This window comes from Felis catus, chromosome F1, assembly GCF_018350175.1.
Source record: "Felis catus isolate Fca126 chromosome F1, F.catus_Fca126_mat1.0, whole genome shotgun sequence".
In the NCBI taxonomy this organism is placed as follows: Eukaryota; Metazoa; Chordata; class Mammalia; order Carnivora; family Felidae; genus Felis; species Felis catus.
Genome location: NC_058384.1, coordinates 16,867,820 through 16,885,124, shown reverse-complemented (window position 1 = coordinate 16,885,124; position 17,305 = coordinate 16,867,820). Strand labels below are relative to the sequence as shown.

General features: G+C 44.4%; 1 protein-coding gene across 13 annotated transcripts in view; it reads right to left on the bottom strand.

Annotated features, from left to right (window-relative positions):
* RABGAP1L (RAB GTPase activating protein 1 like) overlaps nucleotides 1-17,305 on the bottom strand; it is a 762,235-nt gene that overhangs the window by 9,822 nt on the left and 735,108 nt on the right. For all 13 annotated transcript variants that reach the window (XM_023247520.2, XM_023247522.2, XM_023247521.2 and 10 more), the window contains 4 exons: nucleotides 14,030-14,140; nucleotides 6,837-6,941; nucleotides 3,990-4,073; nucleotides 772-843 (listed from right to left, as the gene is read on the bottom strand). In XM_023247520.2, coding sequence (XP_023103288.1) covers nucleotides 772-843; nucleotides 3,990-4,073; nucleotides 6,837-6,941; nucleotides 14,030-14,140 — 372 coding nt within the window. The remainder of the gene's footprint in view (nucleotides 1-771; nucleotides 844-3,989; nucleotides 4,074-6,836; nucleotides 6,942-14,029; nucleotides 14,141-17,305) is intronic.

Here is a 17,305-nt window from a genome sequence, read left to right as displayed (position 1 = left end):
ATCTTATTTAATCTGCAAAATAACCTGATGAGGCAGGTAATGTTATGTCTATTTTACAGGATACAAAATAAAGCTTCGAGAGGTAAATAACTTGTCCAAGTTGTTAAATGAATGCATTTATTCACTAGCATGAAACCCAAATATATTCAAAGAGAACTCTGTCAGGTTTCTGTAACACAGATCACAAGAGCTGGGTGTGCCCACACTGCCTCTTAAGAAGACCAATTTACGTGGTTTACTGTGGTTTCTATGGAATAAGCGATTGCGATTTTCACATAATCAACAAAAGGAGTTTTACCGCCAGGGGGCAGCATATAAAGAAATGCCCTTGGTTTTCTTTAAAAACAACCCTCTAAAAAACTGGTGGAGAGCAATGGGATGATCCTCCCGGGTTGCACCCCGAAGCCGCATCGATTCAGGCACAGGTGGGATGCAGGCTGCAGAGGCCTCCCAGGTGTCCACCGTCCCAGAATGCTCAGGGGCCTCTTGGGACAAGGCTAAAGTCCTTACCACCTGCCTCTGACAAGCCCTAAGATTTATGGGGATGCAACCTTTCTGCTGGCTGGGAAGAGGATCGCGCCCCAGTTGGAGACAGATGCTGCTTCCCACAATTCCTAAATCCTTTGAAACAACGAGAGGGGCAGGGTGGGTGTGACGTCTCACAAACTGTCCTGCCCGTGGGGCATCCTCACGGGCTGGGATGTCCTATCCGGGACTAAAGACTGTGTGAATTTGGAAGAAATACCAGAGATCTGTTTCATTCTTCCTCACCTTTACCACTTCCAGCTCCTCCTTGCTGGCTGTTTGCTGTTTCTCCAGTCTGGTACTTAACTGGGAGCAGATCTGAAGAAAAGAAAAGAGTTTCTTTACTGGAAAATAGACCGACTCTTGCACAGCACGGGCACATGACTGTTTATCAACTCATATGAATTACTCTCGCTTCTCGGATGACGCTAAAGAGATTGAGCAAAAGAACAGCCCCACAGATGCAATGCGCATCAGAAAGCCTGACAGTGTTCTGTGTGTAAAGCCTATCTTAGTCTTAATTAGAGGAAAAACACGTGGGGTATTTTGATTTCTGTCACTAGCCAAATATGTGACTAGTTCCAGTGGATTCCTGTCCTATTTTGGAATCAACCTATGGCATCTTTGCTGAGTGTCAGTTCTGTGCAAGGTACCATTCTGGAAATCTGATGAAAAGAATGCTGGACCAGAAACTGCTCGTGTCTACAGTCACACAGAGAGTCTCTGTTTTCAATTACCAGAGTTTCCCTAAAACGTGGCAAAGGGGATAAAACAGTTAAAACGACCAGAAATTAATAAAGACTAAAATTCTGATCTCGTGGTTTGGCAACACGGAGTGAAATAAAAAGCCTGAGGTCCAGCTCTAGTACTCTCCTTGGGCAAACTCACGAATCTAAGCTTCAGTTCTCTCCTCAACACTAAGTGCCGTGCTGTGATAATCAATGGGGAAAAAAATGTACGTAAAGGATTCAGTATAGCACCTGGTCTATCGTAAGTGCTCATTAAAGAAAATCTCATCATTATTGATTCTGAAAGAAGGTGCTAACAAGAAGTACTAGGAACAGGTAGAAATCAGTGCTTTCAAAGCTAAAACCAACCAGACAAACAAACAAACAAGCCATTTGCTTAAAAAAAATACTAGAAGTTCAAATTCCTTGAGTAACATACGAATCTTTTATTTTTGAAAAATGGAGTAAAAAACGTTAGGGGATGTCAAATTTTAAAGTGCAACTTGAACTAAAAACATAAAAGATCTACTTCTATTATCAAAACAGATATTTTTTAAAAAATCCCAGTCTACTCAAAAAATGGCTCTAGAGAGCAGGGCCTGCTTGTTGCGTTCAGTTTCTGATTTCTCCAGCTCTCAGCCTGTAAATGATGACTAGGGCTGTATCAGCTGATGTGAAAAAGAAGCAGTCTCCCCAGTAATTTTGGCAAACCAGAAACCCTTTCAAATAACCCCGAAGATTCCATAATAAGGACAATAATAGCCAATTCCAACTATAGAATGCTTTTGGATTATGTTTTATGTCCTAATTATCTTCAGACAGATGGGTCCGTTGCCTTTACATGACTGGTAGTGCCTGCCAGATAATATTCGAGAACAGTCCCAAAGATTACTATTTTGAAGAGTGCTACATATGGCGGCCACCCATGGCCTAATGTGGGGATGGAAAAAAACCCATTTGCAGTGATGGCAAGTTCCATAGCGCATGGTCTTTAATGTTCCTCGTATTGGCTAATGTCTACCCATCCCTTCTCCTAGTTATCCAATCGGAAAATCTAGGGATCGGTGTTCTCCCTGGTCTCGCAAGAAATGACTACATTCCTCTTCTCCATTTTCATTACTACTTATTTTAGTTCAGGGCCCTGTGTTTTCTCACCTGGCCTCTGCTGTTAGCCTCTTACTGGTCCGTATCTTTGCTTGTGGGACTCCCCATTGGTTTCACATTTCTCACTGGGACAGATTAGTGCCACCAGTATTTCCCCATCATGCCACTTTCTTCCTCAAACATTCCTACTATAAACAGAATAAAATCCAAGCTCCTCAGTCTAACTGAAGAACCCTCCTTGAACTGGGACCCAACTCACCTTTACTTCTTTTCTGTACTTGAAACTCTTGACAAAACAAAACTATTTCTGTTCGCTAACCTATCTCCGTGGCTTTGCGTGTGTTCTCTGTTCCCCATTTCTTTCCTCCTCTGCCTCTGCACACCCAAATCTTGCCTCGCCTTCGAAGCACCGCTCAAATCAACCCTCCTCCAGGAAGGGTTTTATTTCCCATGGTCAGTAAGTTCCCTTTTCTCTTATTTGTGCACAGGTGTTATCTCCCTGTTACAAGAGCAGCATCTAAAGGGGAGAAATTGAATTAACTCCTCTTTTATTCCCCCAAAGAATCAAGCCTCTCAGATAGCAGACATTAAATAAACATATATTGATTATCATAAAAGAGAGTAAGACAGCTCTGAAGCCTTATTTCTAAGCAATCTTCCACAAAGGAGAAGAACCCTTCTGAAAAGACGTTCATAATATATGAAGTGCACTAGTCGTAAATATCAGCATGGATGACATAACTCACATTTTTATTTACATAGCAGCAATGCATATTCAGTATATTACAGTGATTATTTCTAATCGGCAAGGTTAAGGGGGGAGGGTTTCTTTGTGCTTTTCTACACTTTCTCAATTTTCCATGAGGAACAGAAATTTCATTTCTAAGCAGAAAAACACATGTTAATAAAAAAGAGTAAGAATCAGACTTCAAACTCCCATATGAAGCAAGAGACCCCAGAGAAATTCTTAAGCTGAGGAGGTGGCACAATACGGTGCCTTGATTCTGGAACACTGGAACTTCAGCAGTCCACTCGAGGCTTTCTCGGCAATGTGGAATCCTTGCCGTGTGCTAGGCATGAGCAGCAGGCACGAGATGATACTACGCAAGCTGGAAAGAGGGCTTTCTGGAAGCATTCTGGCGATGGGGTCAGGGCCAGATGCATCCTCAAGGAGAGCAAACCCTCCACTAAGAGATCAAAGGTTCCCAACAGAATGTCTCCTGCTAGCATTGGCCACAGTTGGGTAAGGCCACAGAGCTGTGTGGGATGAGGAATCGCTAAACCTTAGTCCTCTGCAAAGAGGCAAATGTTACTGGGGAGGTCTATTTGAAATCATCTTCTGAGTAGGGCAGAGACGGGATCCCAATGGTAATAATCCAGTTTCCTGTTCCTCTGAATCTACCAAACATCGTAAACAGCCAACAGATTGTTCTGTTCGGTTAAACCTCCCATGTTATCAGCAAGCATGTCCGCTCACTGTCTATTTCAGTGGAGAAAGTAAGCCGCCCAGTGTAATGAATGTACGCAGTCACTATTCTGGAAACTCTAAAAACAAAAAAATGTTTTTTTACCCAAAGAGAAACAATAAGAAAAATCACTTTTGTAGCAACATGAGCCACAGTAGCACACTACCTGCTTATACTCAGCGATGATCGCAGTGGTCTTCTTTATTTCATATTCTGCCTTCTCCAGCTGTTTCCGAAAGACTTCTTTCAGCTAGAGAGAGGGAGGATGCAAAACATCAAGACTCAAAGTCCTCATCAATTTCCAAACACCTATACTTAAGTCGGCCCGGTCTGGTCAATGCCAACGTTAACAACTACAACTAGATAAATTTTCCTCTCTGAAGCTATTTCTCGAGCATTCGAAAAGCCTAATCATGTCCAGAGATGAAGAAATATTTCTTTCCTGTAATGTGTAAGACATATGAGCAACCCATCATAGAGCTGCTTATGCTTACCACTTACTTTATAAATATAATATTAAATAAGTGTCCCTTCTGAAGCTATCTTTATTCTTATGAAGAGTCTAAAAACATCAGGGCAACGTTGCGCATAATCTTACTGCTAGGTAAGAAATTACTGAAGGGCACCTGGGTGGCTCAGTCAGTTGAGCGTTCGACTTCGGCTCAGGTCATGAGCTCACGGTTTGTGAGTTCGAGCTCCACGTCTGGGTCTGTGCTGACAGCTCAGAGGTGGAACCGGCTTTGGATTCTATGTCTCCCTCTCTCTCTCTCTCTCTCCCTCTCTCTCTCTCTAGCCCTTCCCCACTAGTACTCTGTCTCTCTCAAAAATAAACATAAAAAAAAAATAAAAAAAAAAAAGAAATTACTGAAGCAGCATTTTGGGCCTTTCCATTCCCAGCCCCCTCCTATCACTACTGTTGTCTCTCTGAAGGTGGCAACGGGAAGTTTTTGAGGCTGGAGTCAGAGAAACCTGGAGGAAGGTAAGAGCTCTTGAGGTCAGGAGGTTCAGGGACTGAACAGTGACTGCAGAAGGAGCTAGCTTGACACACAATGCAGGTACTTATTACAGTCGCAGAAATGCTCAACTCTGGGTGCTAAACTGAAAACCACACTTATTTTTGCAGCCCAGCAGGTCCGGGATTCTAGGGTCGGGGAAGGGAGGTGGTGAGAAAGCACACATGCCACCAGGAAAAAAGGAAGCGATCAGTTCTTCCCAGGTGTTGGCCAAACAACCAAACACAAAACACTCTGGTTAATCTTTAAGCACATAACAGAATAAATGGATAAATTCTGTTTGGCAGCCTCCCAGTTATGAATGGGGTGTGCTCCGTATTTGCTAATTCGCACATGATTGTGATTTATAACTGGACTCCTTATTGTCGGATGCTTTCCAGATTTCTTCATATTTGCTATGTTCTTAAATTCTAAAAGCAATTTGTGGGTTATATTGATTCAAACTTAGTTGTTTGTATTCGTCTCTGTTCTCTGTCTTACATAATTTAAGGATGTAAGTCACACCCTCCTCCCGTCCTATAGTAAGGCCCCACTGACCTCAGGACAGACTTAGAAAGCTGAGGGGCTTTGAGCAAGTGCCACTTAATTCTCGAAACTATGGTTTCCTTATCTGACACACGAAGAGCATAACTGCTATCTCACAAAGGCACTATAATGATTAACACAGGATATATGCACACACGCACACACACACACGCATCAAGGGGAGCGAAGAAGTAAGGATTAAACTAATTAATTTGCAGGGGCGCCTGGATGGCTCAGTCAGTTAAGTATCCAATTTCTAATCTCGGCTCAGGTCACAATCGCATAGTTAATGAGTTCAAGCCCCACTTTGGGCTCTGCACTGACAATGTGGAGCCTGCTTAGGATTCTCTCTCTCTCTCTGCCCCTCCTGCTCTCTCTCAAAATAAATAAATAAACTTAAAAGAATAATTAATTTGCCAATAGCTTCATTCTTTACCCAAAGTACCGAATTGGGCCCCCAAAAGGCAGGAGGTAAAGAAAAACACAAAACCCATCAAAACACCTAGTTCAAACTGGATAATCAGCTCCTGAAAATTTTTGAGTGGGAAAAAAATCTTGGTCCACACTAAATGCCAAGAGTCATTTCATCATTTAAAAAAAAAATCATGAAACACTTTTTATAAACCCTGGAAGGTGCTAAAGGATGCATCCATTCATCAGAAACTTAAGTGGATTTCTTCTGCTTGGATGCAGGTCTTTGAACCGCTTTATGTTCTGTTTTATATTTAGTGTTATTGATGTCTTAGAATGAAACTCATTAAAATAAGTGAGTTAATCCCGCCTGGCTGGGACTGACAGACGGAGGACATTGGTGAAGCGGGCCTGCTCTTTCTTAGGGAAGCCTGAAGCCTCAACTCTTTGGGTGGAGAGGCCCCTCCTGTCACTTATGTGGAACGCCTTTGCCACGGTGGCATCTTGCAGCGGAACAGCCTCACAACTCGTACGATGACTGGAGGGTGCTAACAACAAGGCTGGTTCCCAAAGAGCTGCTTTTTCTATTCCCCCCGGGAGTAAGGGTTGAGAGCTCTGCCAGGAACGTTCTTCTAAGGCATGAATCAGGAAAATCGGGCATGACTGACTGAGACAGCTTGCAGCAGAGATCTCTGTGGGCTTTCCGCTTCACAATCCTCCTAAAATACTGCTGAAGTCAATTACCTTGGAGACACGACACAAACTTTGCGGATTCGTCAAGGCTCTTGGATCGCAATTCCAAGTTACTAAACTTAGAGGGAGCTTAACACTCTCGCCAGACATCTGAGTCAAGGCAGATTCCTAAGAGCTGTTGGAGGGTAGAAACGCGGCCTCGTCTTCTAGCGCCCTTCAAAAGAAACGACGAGACCCACGCTACTCACATGTACTGCTTCAAGGTGGCCCTTGATTTAGAGTAAGTGTCATTTTACTTCCTGCTTATTGTATTCATCAGCTCCACGGGCCGATCCTCCTGGGTAAAGAAACAGCCCACCTCTGGCTTTTACCTGTGCAGTCTCTTCCTCTTGCTTCCTCTTCTCCTCTTCAGCCTCCACCAGCCTCTGTTTGGTCAGGAGGAGCTCCTTATTCAACACATCCGCCTTGTCTTCTGCCTGCAAATCAGAGCACATCACACTGGTAAAGAAGGTGAGGGAAGCGTGCGTATACTTCCTCCGAACCTAATCTCTAGTTATGACTCTTGCGTCACTACCAGAAGCCGTTTCTCCCCTCCTAGCTCACCGGGGGGGGGGGGGGGGGGGGCTGCTCTCACTGAATGCCAACGATACAGCAGGCGCTTGGCACATGCCATCTCTGATCCTCACAGCAAGAATTATCTTACAGATAATGACAGGGAAGTCTGGAGGGAGCAAATAACCTGACTGGGGCAGACATCTAATATCAGAGCCATGATCTGAATTCTGAGTTGGATGGCACCAAAGGGCAGGCACTTTCTAAACGCTTCTTGCACGTTTTCAGATGTCACAACAGCACCCGCTCTGAGACTATGTAGATGGACTGGATGGAACCTCCTATGGAAGCTTCTGGCTGTTAGTGCAAGGGGGTTGGGGGTGGGCTCAGAGAGGAGACGGGCTGATCCATGGACAACAGTCAGGTGAGAAAATTCAAAGACCAGCGGAGGTAAAATGGTTCACAAGGCTACTCCCACAGGACAGTGAGTACAGCAAGGAGAAATTAAGACCAAAAACCCATGACAGAGATAGCCATGAGGAAAAATGATGTATGGACCAGGAATGCAAACGGAAAAGACCATGTTTCTAGAATGGTCAAGAAAAGCTCAGAGACAATACTCCGGTTTTAACTTGGATACAGAGCCCAGTTAACCAGGAAAGCACTGTGCGTGCATTGAACTTAGTTAACAGGTGCCTACTGCATACTCTGGACCCTCACCTCACCCTTGAGGTCTCAGCTCCAAGTTCATATCTGCAGTAAAGCGAGACCTAAGCCCTGCCCCACTCATCCTCATCTCAATCAGCTTCTCACCCCCCATCTAAATCAGTTCCTCTGCTCAAATCTCTCCAACTTCCCTTGATCGCACTTAGCACAATCTGTAATGACAAGATGCATGTATGATTTATTTGTACTGCCCACCAGACTTTCAGCCCTGGAAGGCAGGAACCACGTCTCTTTCGCTCCTGGCTATTTCCTCAGCACCAAGGCCAGCCCCAGGTAGGGGAGGGGCTCCGGAAGTATTTGGTGAGTGAACGGATGTGGCATTCAAGTCACTGCTGAAGCTACTGTGTGGAGTGGAGGTGGCGGAGGGCCACAGGATGAGTTCAGTAGAGGAAACCGCAGATGCAGAGGAGAGGCAGCTATTTGAAGAAGCCATCCCTGGCTGACAACAGCAAAACATTATCCAAGTAATTGTGAAAACTGGCCAGGTGGCCTTGTGTCTGTGTTTCACCGTATCGCCCACACGTCCAGATGGCCAGGCCAGCACCGTCTGCTGGGTCCTGGCATTCCAGCTTCTCTGTTCTGTCTTCCAGTTCCTGATGTCCCCATATTCTAACGGTTACAGTTCGGTGTTCAGATAATTTGCATCTATTGGGTAGCTGAGGTGAAAAAATCCCTTTTAAAGACTTTAAAATTTGTTCTGATAACATTGGATTTTATAGAGGAAATCTACACAGCGAAAGAACATCCTAAAATTAGAGGTGGGCAAAATACATGCTGCAAGTTAAGTCTTCATAAATTATAAGAGATCTCATGTAGATTATAGAAATTCAAAACAGTGAATTCTAGAGCAGCCAGCCAGATGACTGTAGTCAAAGCAGGGAGCGCCTCCCCCGAGTCTCTGATGGAGGGTCACAGAGCAGCGAATGAAGAACAGCCATACAGGCCATTTTCATGTTCTTAAAAATCTAACCAAGATCTAGCTCCCTATAACTTCAACCCACTGGCTCAAGTTCTACCCCAGAATTTCTGAGCAAGAGCCCTCCTACTAAAGAAGGATCCTCTTCCGGTAGCCCCAGCAATTTCCATTTTGTGAAGAGAATATACATCATGACACTCTAAAGTGAATGTTATTCTAAGTTTGGTTTCTTAAAGAGACTCACCCCCAATTTTTAGCCTTTTGTAAATTTCCAAACAGTCAATGCTATCCGGACATTTAAGGTTCTTAAATTGTACACCATACCTAGACATTTAATTTTATAGTTTTGGAACACTAAAGGAATATTTCCAACATCTGCAGGAATTGCTGTGGGTCCCATGTGAGAGGAGTGCCAGAATTCTCCAGGAAGCTTCATCCAGAGTCTCTCCTCTATGTTAAATAGTAAAGTCAGAGAGATTCTGCTGCTCATCAGGAAAGGACCATATCTGAAAAAACTTGGTTCTCCTTCCACACAAGCAGTCTTCTGGGTCTTTGTACGGCCTAGTTCTATACCTCTATACCTTGTACGGCCTACTTCTATACTTGAGTAGAAGTCATCCTTAATGTTAAATGAATCTCAAGGGACGTAATACTAAACAGATACTCAAATTCTATTTTTGAACTCAAACTGTAAAACCTTCACCATAATTTGTTAAGATTATTGTCACTATTAAGTCTTCTAATCACTTACCCACATCTTATAATGCCTTATTGATGTGGAGACTTCTACTTGCTACCTAAGGCTTCTACGACCTACATAAGAGAGGACTTGTGATTTAATCACAAGTCCACCAATAACCTGACCAAAAGGTTCAGCTCTCACATCAGAGATGAGGATCTTCCAGACCCGATTTCTCAAAGAACTAGCCAAGCCAGTTGTCCAATTTAAAACAAAACAAAAGACTTTGCCACCCATTACATGCATCTTCTGGTCTAACACGGAACTTGCTCTGTTTAGAAGGACTAGGCATGGTCTTCTACTGGGTATGTCTCTTCTGTTTGTTCCCTGGGAACAAGAAATGACAGGAAGGGCTTGAAGGCAGGCAGCGACAGACACTGAAATGGAGATGTTGTATCTTTCTACACCGTTAATTGCTGAGGAGTCCATATTTCAAGCGCCTGATGGAGGGCGAGTTGTCAAAACAGAAAGCTGTGTCAGAGAGAAAATGAAAAGCCCAGGTGTCCAGGGTGCCCAAAGCCGGCACTAAAATGACACGGGTAAGGAATAATTTATTTACTTATTTATTAAAAAAAAATTTTTTTAATGTTTACTTATTTTTGAGAAACAGAGAGAGATAGCATGAGCAGGAGAGGGGCAGAGAGAGAGAGGGAGACCCAGAATATGAAGCAGGTTCCAGGCTCGGAGCTGTCAGCACAGAGCCCGATGCGGGGCTCGAACTCACGAGCCTTGAGATCATGATCTGAGCCAAAGTCGGACACTCAACCGACTGAGCCACCCAGGAGCCCCAGGAATAATTTGTTTTAAAGAACACCTAATTACCGAATTAGTGCTTGTTTGCTTTACATGTTGTCTTGAATACAATCTGCTTTCGTGTTTGTTTAATGTCTGCCCAAGTTTTGCTATTTTAATGAAGAGATTGGATTTGGATAAAAGTGAGAATGGAAAAGTATGGGGTGAAGCAGGTGAAGGGGGGGCGGGACTTGGGCTTTCTCTGTGCGGCTGGTGCCCTTCCTGGCTGGGGGTGGGGGGTGGGGGGCAGGACACCTAAACTGCACAGACAGCTTTTTGACAGGCAAATAAACCCCGCTCAGGCAGAAACGGCAAAATCAGATGTTAGGAGGAAATATGCATGAAATAGCAGTTTTTGAATTCTTTCACTTAGATGATAAGTTTCAACAGGCAGGGGCCAGGTCTTACTCTTTTAAAAAGGGAGGAAATAAGAGACAGAGGCAAAAATGAAGGAACCAAGGAATCTTTTCTCCAGGGACTAGTATCGAGTATCTACATGAGCCATCTACCCAGGTGCTCAATAGTCAATTATTTCAGGAGTGTCCATGTAGCAGTCTTTCCAGACTGATCCACAAAATGGATTTTCTTGGTGGTGCAATATTTTTTAAGTAATATATATTTTTCTGATTATTAAAAAGGTATAGGAGCACCTGGGCGGCTCAGTCGGTTAAGCCTCCAACTTCAGCTCAGGTCATGATCTCACAGTTTGTGAGTTCGACCCCGCATCCGGCTCTGTGCTGACAGCTCAGGGCCTGGAACCAGCTTCAGATCCTGTGTCTTCCCCTCTCTCTGCCCCTCCCCTGATCGAGCTCTCTCTCAAAATAAATAAATAAACATGAAAAAAATTTTAAAAAAGGTATAATGCATATTATTACTTAACCAAGGGTGGTTAAGTATTTAAGGTCTTATAAAAGATAAAATAACTGAAAAAAATGTATAAAGATGAGTGTAAAAGTTAAATTGACTCTTTAAAAAATTTTTTTTATTACATTTATTTATTTTTGAATTTTTTTTCTTAACGTTTTATTTATTTTTGAGACAGGGAGAGACAGAGCATGAACAGGGGAGGGTCAGAGAGAGGGAGACACAGAATCCGAAACAGGCTCCAGGCTCTGAGCTGTCAGCACAGAGCCCGACGCGGGGCTCGAACTCACGGACCGCGAGATCGTGACCTGGCTGAAGTCGGACGCTTAACCGACTGCGCCACCCAGGCGCCCCTATTTATTTTTGATAGAGAGAGACAGAGCACAAGTGGGGGAGAGGTAGAGAGAGAAGGAGACATAGAATCCGAAACAGGCTCCAGGCTCCGAGCTGTCAACACAGAGCCCGAGGCGGGGCTCAAACTCACAAACCGCGAAGTCATGACCTGAGCCGAAGTCAGATGCTTAACCGACTGAGCCACTCAGGTGCCCCAAATTTACTTTTTTTTTTTTAATATTTATTTTTGAGAATGTGAGCCCAAGTGGGAGAGGGGCAAGAGAGAGAGAGAGAGAGAGAGAGAGAGAGAGAGAGAGAGAGAGAGAGAGAGAGGTGGGGGGACAGGGGATCTGAAGTGGGCTCTGTACTGACAGCAGAGAGCCAGATGTGGGGCCTGAACTCACAAAGTGTGAGATCATGACATGAGCTGAAGTTGGACACCTAACCGACAGAGCCACCCAGGCACCCCAAATTAGATTTACTCTTATCACCCAGAGATATCTAGTACTAATATTTTGATGTATTTTCTTGTAGGCGTTTTTCCTTTTGAAGTATATATTTCAGCTTTCTTTCCTAACATGACTGCCCCATGCCAGCCATATCCCTTGCTATTTAGATGCAAGCATTATATACAGATAAATATATGGTTTTACAAAAATATTATTATAACATCATCTTCCCTGTTTTGAAGAACAACTCCAAAAAGACATTTTACAGATATACTTTCATTCTCCCCTTCTATTGGACATAGGCATTATTTCCACTTTTTATTCTTCCAAGTGACACAGTAGTTAACAATCTTGCACACATATTTCTGATCAGGTCTCTGTTTTGTTAGCATGGTTTTCCAAGTCAGAGTGTATATGTCATTTTCCTCATTTTTAAATGGAAGATTAAAATAATCCCTGCTTGATGGAGTCAAGTCATTAGCGAGATTAAATAAGCTAATGCTATGAAAGTCCTAGATATAGTCCTCGGTGCATAGTAGACACTCAGTGGATATTTCATTTCATTACTTTTTAATCCGTTTAAGGGCTTGATAGAGAATATCAAATACACTTCCCGCACAACTTTCAATGCACAACTCTCTCTAGTGAATCTCACCACATCCCCGCAGAGCCCAACTGCTTAGAGCGCTTTTTCATTTAGCTATCCATCGTAAGAAAACTATTAATGGATACAAGATTCAAAATGACAGAATCAAATGTGAGTCAGGCTGTTAGGAGAGCTAATATGAAACAAGAATTTCATCACAGTACTGACTCACCACCATAGTCTCATTAATACATAAACGTACCAGCCAAGGTCAGGCTGGTTATAGCCCTGATGGAACGGAGGCCCTCTGTCTTCTCTGGTTCTGGCTCTCCTACTCACACATTTTTCACGCCATCTCTAATAACTTCCCAACAGCCTGGCTGAGCAGTTCTGCGGTGAAAGGGGCCACCCCGCCCCCACCCCTTAACCAGGCTGCTCTTCTACCTTCTACATCCTGTGTCCCCACAGCAGAGTTTCTGTTTTATTTTTAAACTCTGTCTAGTGTGGATTCCTTCAGCTTCCCCTTCTCCCCCTTTAGCACGATTTTCCTTAATAGTCGTCTTATTGCCCATCTTCCTGTGGCTGAAACTTTGGAACCGCAACATTAGTATGGGAACAAGGAGTTGAGGCAGGGACCATTTGTAAACATTTAACAAACTCCTTCCATCTCAAACATTTAATCATATTCATATCATTAGGTGTGTATTTTAAATGTTGTCAATGAGCAGTTAGAACACAAGTAACGCCTCTGTTTTTTTACAGGTTCCACAGTATAAGGCTCAGTTTTTCTGACCCTGGCACCATTTGTTGGGAGTAATCGCTTTTTAAGTCAGAAAAGAGGGATAATTTTAAACCTGCACAAGACTCCTTCCATCTTGCCAACTATCGTTGAAAACACTAGCAATGGAAAACAGAAGTCCTAAAGCTGTCGGTACTGGTGGAAAGAACCAGGGAAGCTGAACGATTTAAGGTCTTCTAGCAACAGCTAACATTTTTGGAACTCACACTGTTCAAGTGCTTTGCCTTATTCAAAACCCACGGGCAGGGTCCGAACCGCCCAAGGTCACGGGGTTAGTAAACGGTAATGCCAGGATTCACACCCAGGCGGCCTTGGCCCTTAGTAGCCACTAGCACGCCTCCCAATCCAACAAGACATACGTCTTAATGTACATACTTCATACAAAATCTTCACATTTATTGTAGCTGAGAATTCTTTTTGTTCCACAAAAAGAAGTGCCCTCCAATGTTTGAAGGGCATCCGTACACTCTTGGTGAGTGATATCTCTGGGTAATTATGCTGGCAGCCCTCGGCTTAGGAAAAGTACCAATGAAGAGAAGAGACACCAGAGAAGTTGAGAGTTATAAAAAAAAATACGTCGCACACGCTGTTTGGAAATAGCCCAAACCCTCCGTTCTCAAAGGCTCCGCGTCTTCCGTCCTCTCCCATCAGCACAAGCTGCCCCCTCCCGCCCCATCGCCCGTCCCTCCATCCAACAGGCAGCCAAGTCGGTATCAAGCACAGCGTGAGCCCCGGCGGGACCGTGGTGGGCGCCACTCAGTCCTCGCCCTTGAGGAGGTCGTCACGGTGGGAAGTCAACCAAGTTTACCTGATCCAAGTCGTTTCGCAGAGCAATTTTGCTGGTGACCAGTTCATGGGCGAGGTCATCGTTCTCCTGTTCCAGCCTCATGCTGGCCTCCTGTAGTCTCCGGTTCTCCCTCTGCAGGAAAAGAGCGACAGCCAGAGGTGGGCATTAGCACCTGGACATACTAGCAGAGGCCAAGGGGGCTGGGGAGGAAACACAAGCCAACGACAACAAAGTGAACCTCTGAAAAGTGAAGAAAGGAGAAGGCGCGAGTGGCACAGGGACACAGGGCTGCCGTCTGGGAAACGGCAGTGAGTCAAGCTAGCAGTGCAGATGCGGTTCTCTACCCCGTGAGACTTGCAACTGTCCCTTACAGGCATCCTTAGAAAAGGCTTCGTTATAAAACACGTGCCACAAAAGGCAAAATCTCCCCACATATCCCCAGTCCTGTGACATTTTCATCTAGACCTAGAGCACAGACACGGGACCTTCTCTGTTTGAGGCGTGCACAATAATCCCACCCTTGACCTCAAGGGAAACGGCACAACATAGAAGGGGTGAAATGGGGGGAACCTCTAGATATTTCTTCAGGTGGTCTGTCTAGTATCAGGGTTCAAATTCATGGAATATATTTAATTAAGAGCACTAACTCCAGAATCAGGATAGGGGTTGGTGACGTTGCTATCAACAGACATTTCCATTCTTGGGGTAAAAATAGCTTCCTGAACACCAGTTTTTCTATTAGTAAAGAGCAACAGTCCTTACGACAATGTCTCTAAATATTTGTTTGGGTGTTTTTTAAAACTTCAGATTAAGAGGTTCTGGGTAAAAAAAAATCACTGGGCTGTTTTGTTTTGTTTTTTTTTCCTCTTGAACTCCCAGGAAAAACTGAAACAAAGTTATATGATGAAAGGTCCAAGTTACATTCTGTATATTCACGTGGATTTTCAGAAGGGCAATTTACTGTCTTCCACTCCAAAGTATCAAAAGTGGTTATTTTGGTTTTGTTTTTGCTACTGTTAGCAGTTACAGGAGATTCAGAGAGCTGACAGGAAAGACTTCAATGCGATGAGACCTTCCTGTTTTTCAGATTTATACTCCTAATGGTGTTTTCTGCAAGGGCGGCAGAAACTCAGACAAAGCAGTGCCACACAGCCAGAAGACTCGTCTGTGCCCCGGAAGATAGCGTGTCACAGCATAGCGTGTGGGGCGGATGGCTCTTATCTTCCACAGAACAAGCCAGGATTGGTTACATGGGGAAAAGAGAGCCTAGTGGCTGTTTTTCTTTTTGTTTTTTAAAGAAGGGCTAAGAAACCGATGGTGAGGGCAGAGCCCGAGACTTCCATGGAGGTAGAGGGTCCCCCGGCAGGGCCAGCGGGGAGGTCAAAGGACGAACCTGCGTGTTGACTGGAACTAGCCCGCAGGGTCTATTTCTGTCTTCTCTTTTGGAAAAGGAAGAGTGGGATAGCTGGGGAATGCCAAAACATTTTTTTTAATGTTTGTTTATTTATTTTGAGAGGGACAGATAGAGCGCGAGCGGGGGAGGGGCAGAGAGCGAGGGAGAGAGAGAATCCCACACAGGCTCCAAGCTGTCAGCGCAGAGCCCAACTCAAGGCTTAAACTCAAGAACCTTGAGATCACGACCTGAGCCAAAATCAAGAGTCGGACGTTCAACTGACTGAGCCACCCAGGCGCCCCACCAAAACATTTCTGAAAAAGAAATCTATGGAAGAAGATAAAAAACAGTTCAAAATCTCTTAGATACTTTTAAATAAATTCATAATAGAATTCCATGCAGTGTTAAAATTAAGGGAAAAATATCTAATGATGAAAGAAATGCTTAAGCCACCTTACAGAAGTAAAAAAGACAAGTAACTAGAAAATCTCATTTTCCTAACAACATAAATAACACTATTAATTGTAGGTAGATTTATTTTTATGGTTGCCTTTGTACTTTACAAACGTTTCTAAGTTTTCTACAATGAATACACAACACAGGTGTTTAAAGTGTTGTTTAAAAAAATTAAAAATCATTCGGAATTTCAATTCCGTTGAAAAGGATAAAATGCCCAAATGAGAACTTTTTAAAAGTCCACTCCTGTTAGAAGCTTATATTCTACCGGAAACCACACTGGATCTTCGTTTTTTGACCAAGATACATCGTAACCTCCCCAATGCATGGCCTTGCCAGGAACGCTTTCCCAAGATATCCCTGCAAAGACCGTGTACGTATTTGTAGGGCACATTGCACTCATCAAATTCTGGCGGTCCCCTCAATCTATAGAAGTTCTAACCTCCACAGAAGTGTAATCAAAGGAGACACTGATATATATATCAAGGGCATCTACAGCTCAATCTTTCAATCGTTGCTGAAGCTATCCAAATTCTAGCAGAGGCCAGAGAGTTAGTCTTTTACCCTGATTTGTCTAAATATCACTCCTTTTCGTGGAACCAACTTGCATATCTGTAGAAAGCTGAGAATTATATATAAAAAAAGCGGGGGAGGGGGGTTTCGGAAACTTTTCCAATCCGTGTCCTCCTCACGGGGAACAAGCAGCAATACCGAGCCCCTTTTCTTCACAACATAGTTCACAAAGCAGACCGCTGGGGCCCAGGAGCGATTTTTCTCTTTCTTGACCAGTCCCTCCGAGAGACCACGAGGATGCTACTCTGATACCTATTCCTGAATTAGGCGTCCGGTTCCCACTGAAATCCTACTTGCGGGATTCCAAACTGCAGAGTCCGCTCAACTCTTACTTAGGTTACAGTCATTTACCACCAGTGACCACGTGGCAGCTACCCGTTTCTCAGGTCACAGCGACATACGCTTCCGGGGGAATGCAAATAACCTGCAGAGGAAATCGCACAGGGAAGAGCACTCTGTTCCAAGTATTTTCAAGATGCAGCAGGTGGTACTTCACCGCTGCTTGGAGATAAAGGGCTGACGCCTGATGTTATCTGAGAAGAGGCAGGAGCTCCGCCTGAGTGCTGACCGGCAAGTTCCCCTTACTGCGCCTGTGGCACGCGGGTGCGTCACGGGGGTGGAGGCGGTGGCCAGGGGACAGATCTGGGGGGAGCTGTGAGCGTCTAAGGGTCCCTAGGAAGCACAGCCGCCTCAGGGGCGCACCTGCTGGCTCGGCTTTAGCAGAAGCTTCAGTTGGGCGTGTGGCACACAGCAAGCAGCACAGTGGGAAGGTGACGCCCGCGCTGCGCGCAGACACGTGGGAAAGCAAGCCGTGGGGCCGAAAATGCAGCATCGTCCTCCAAAGTCCTCCCTGCACCGCAGAGGCAACGCTCCCC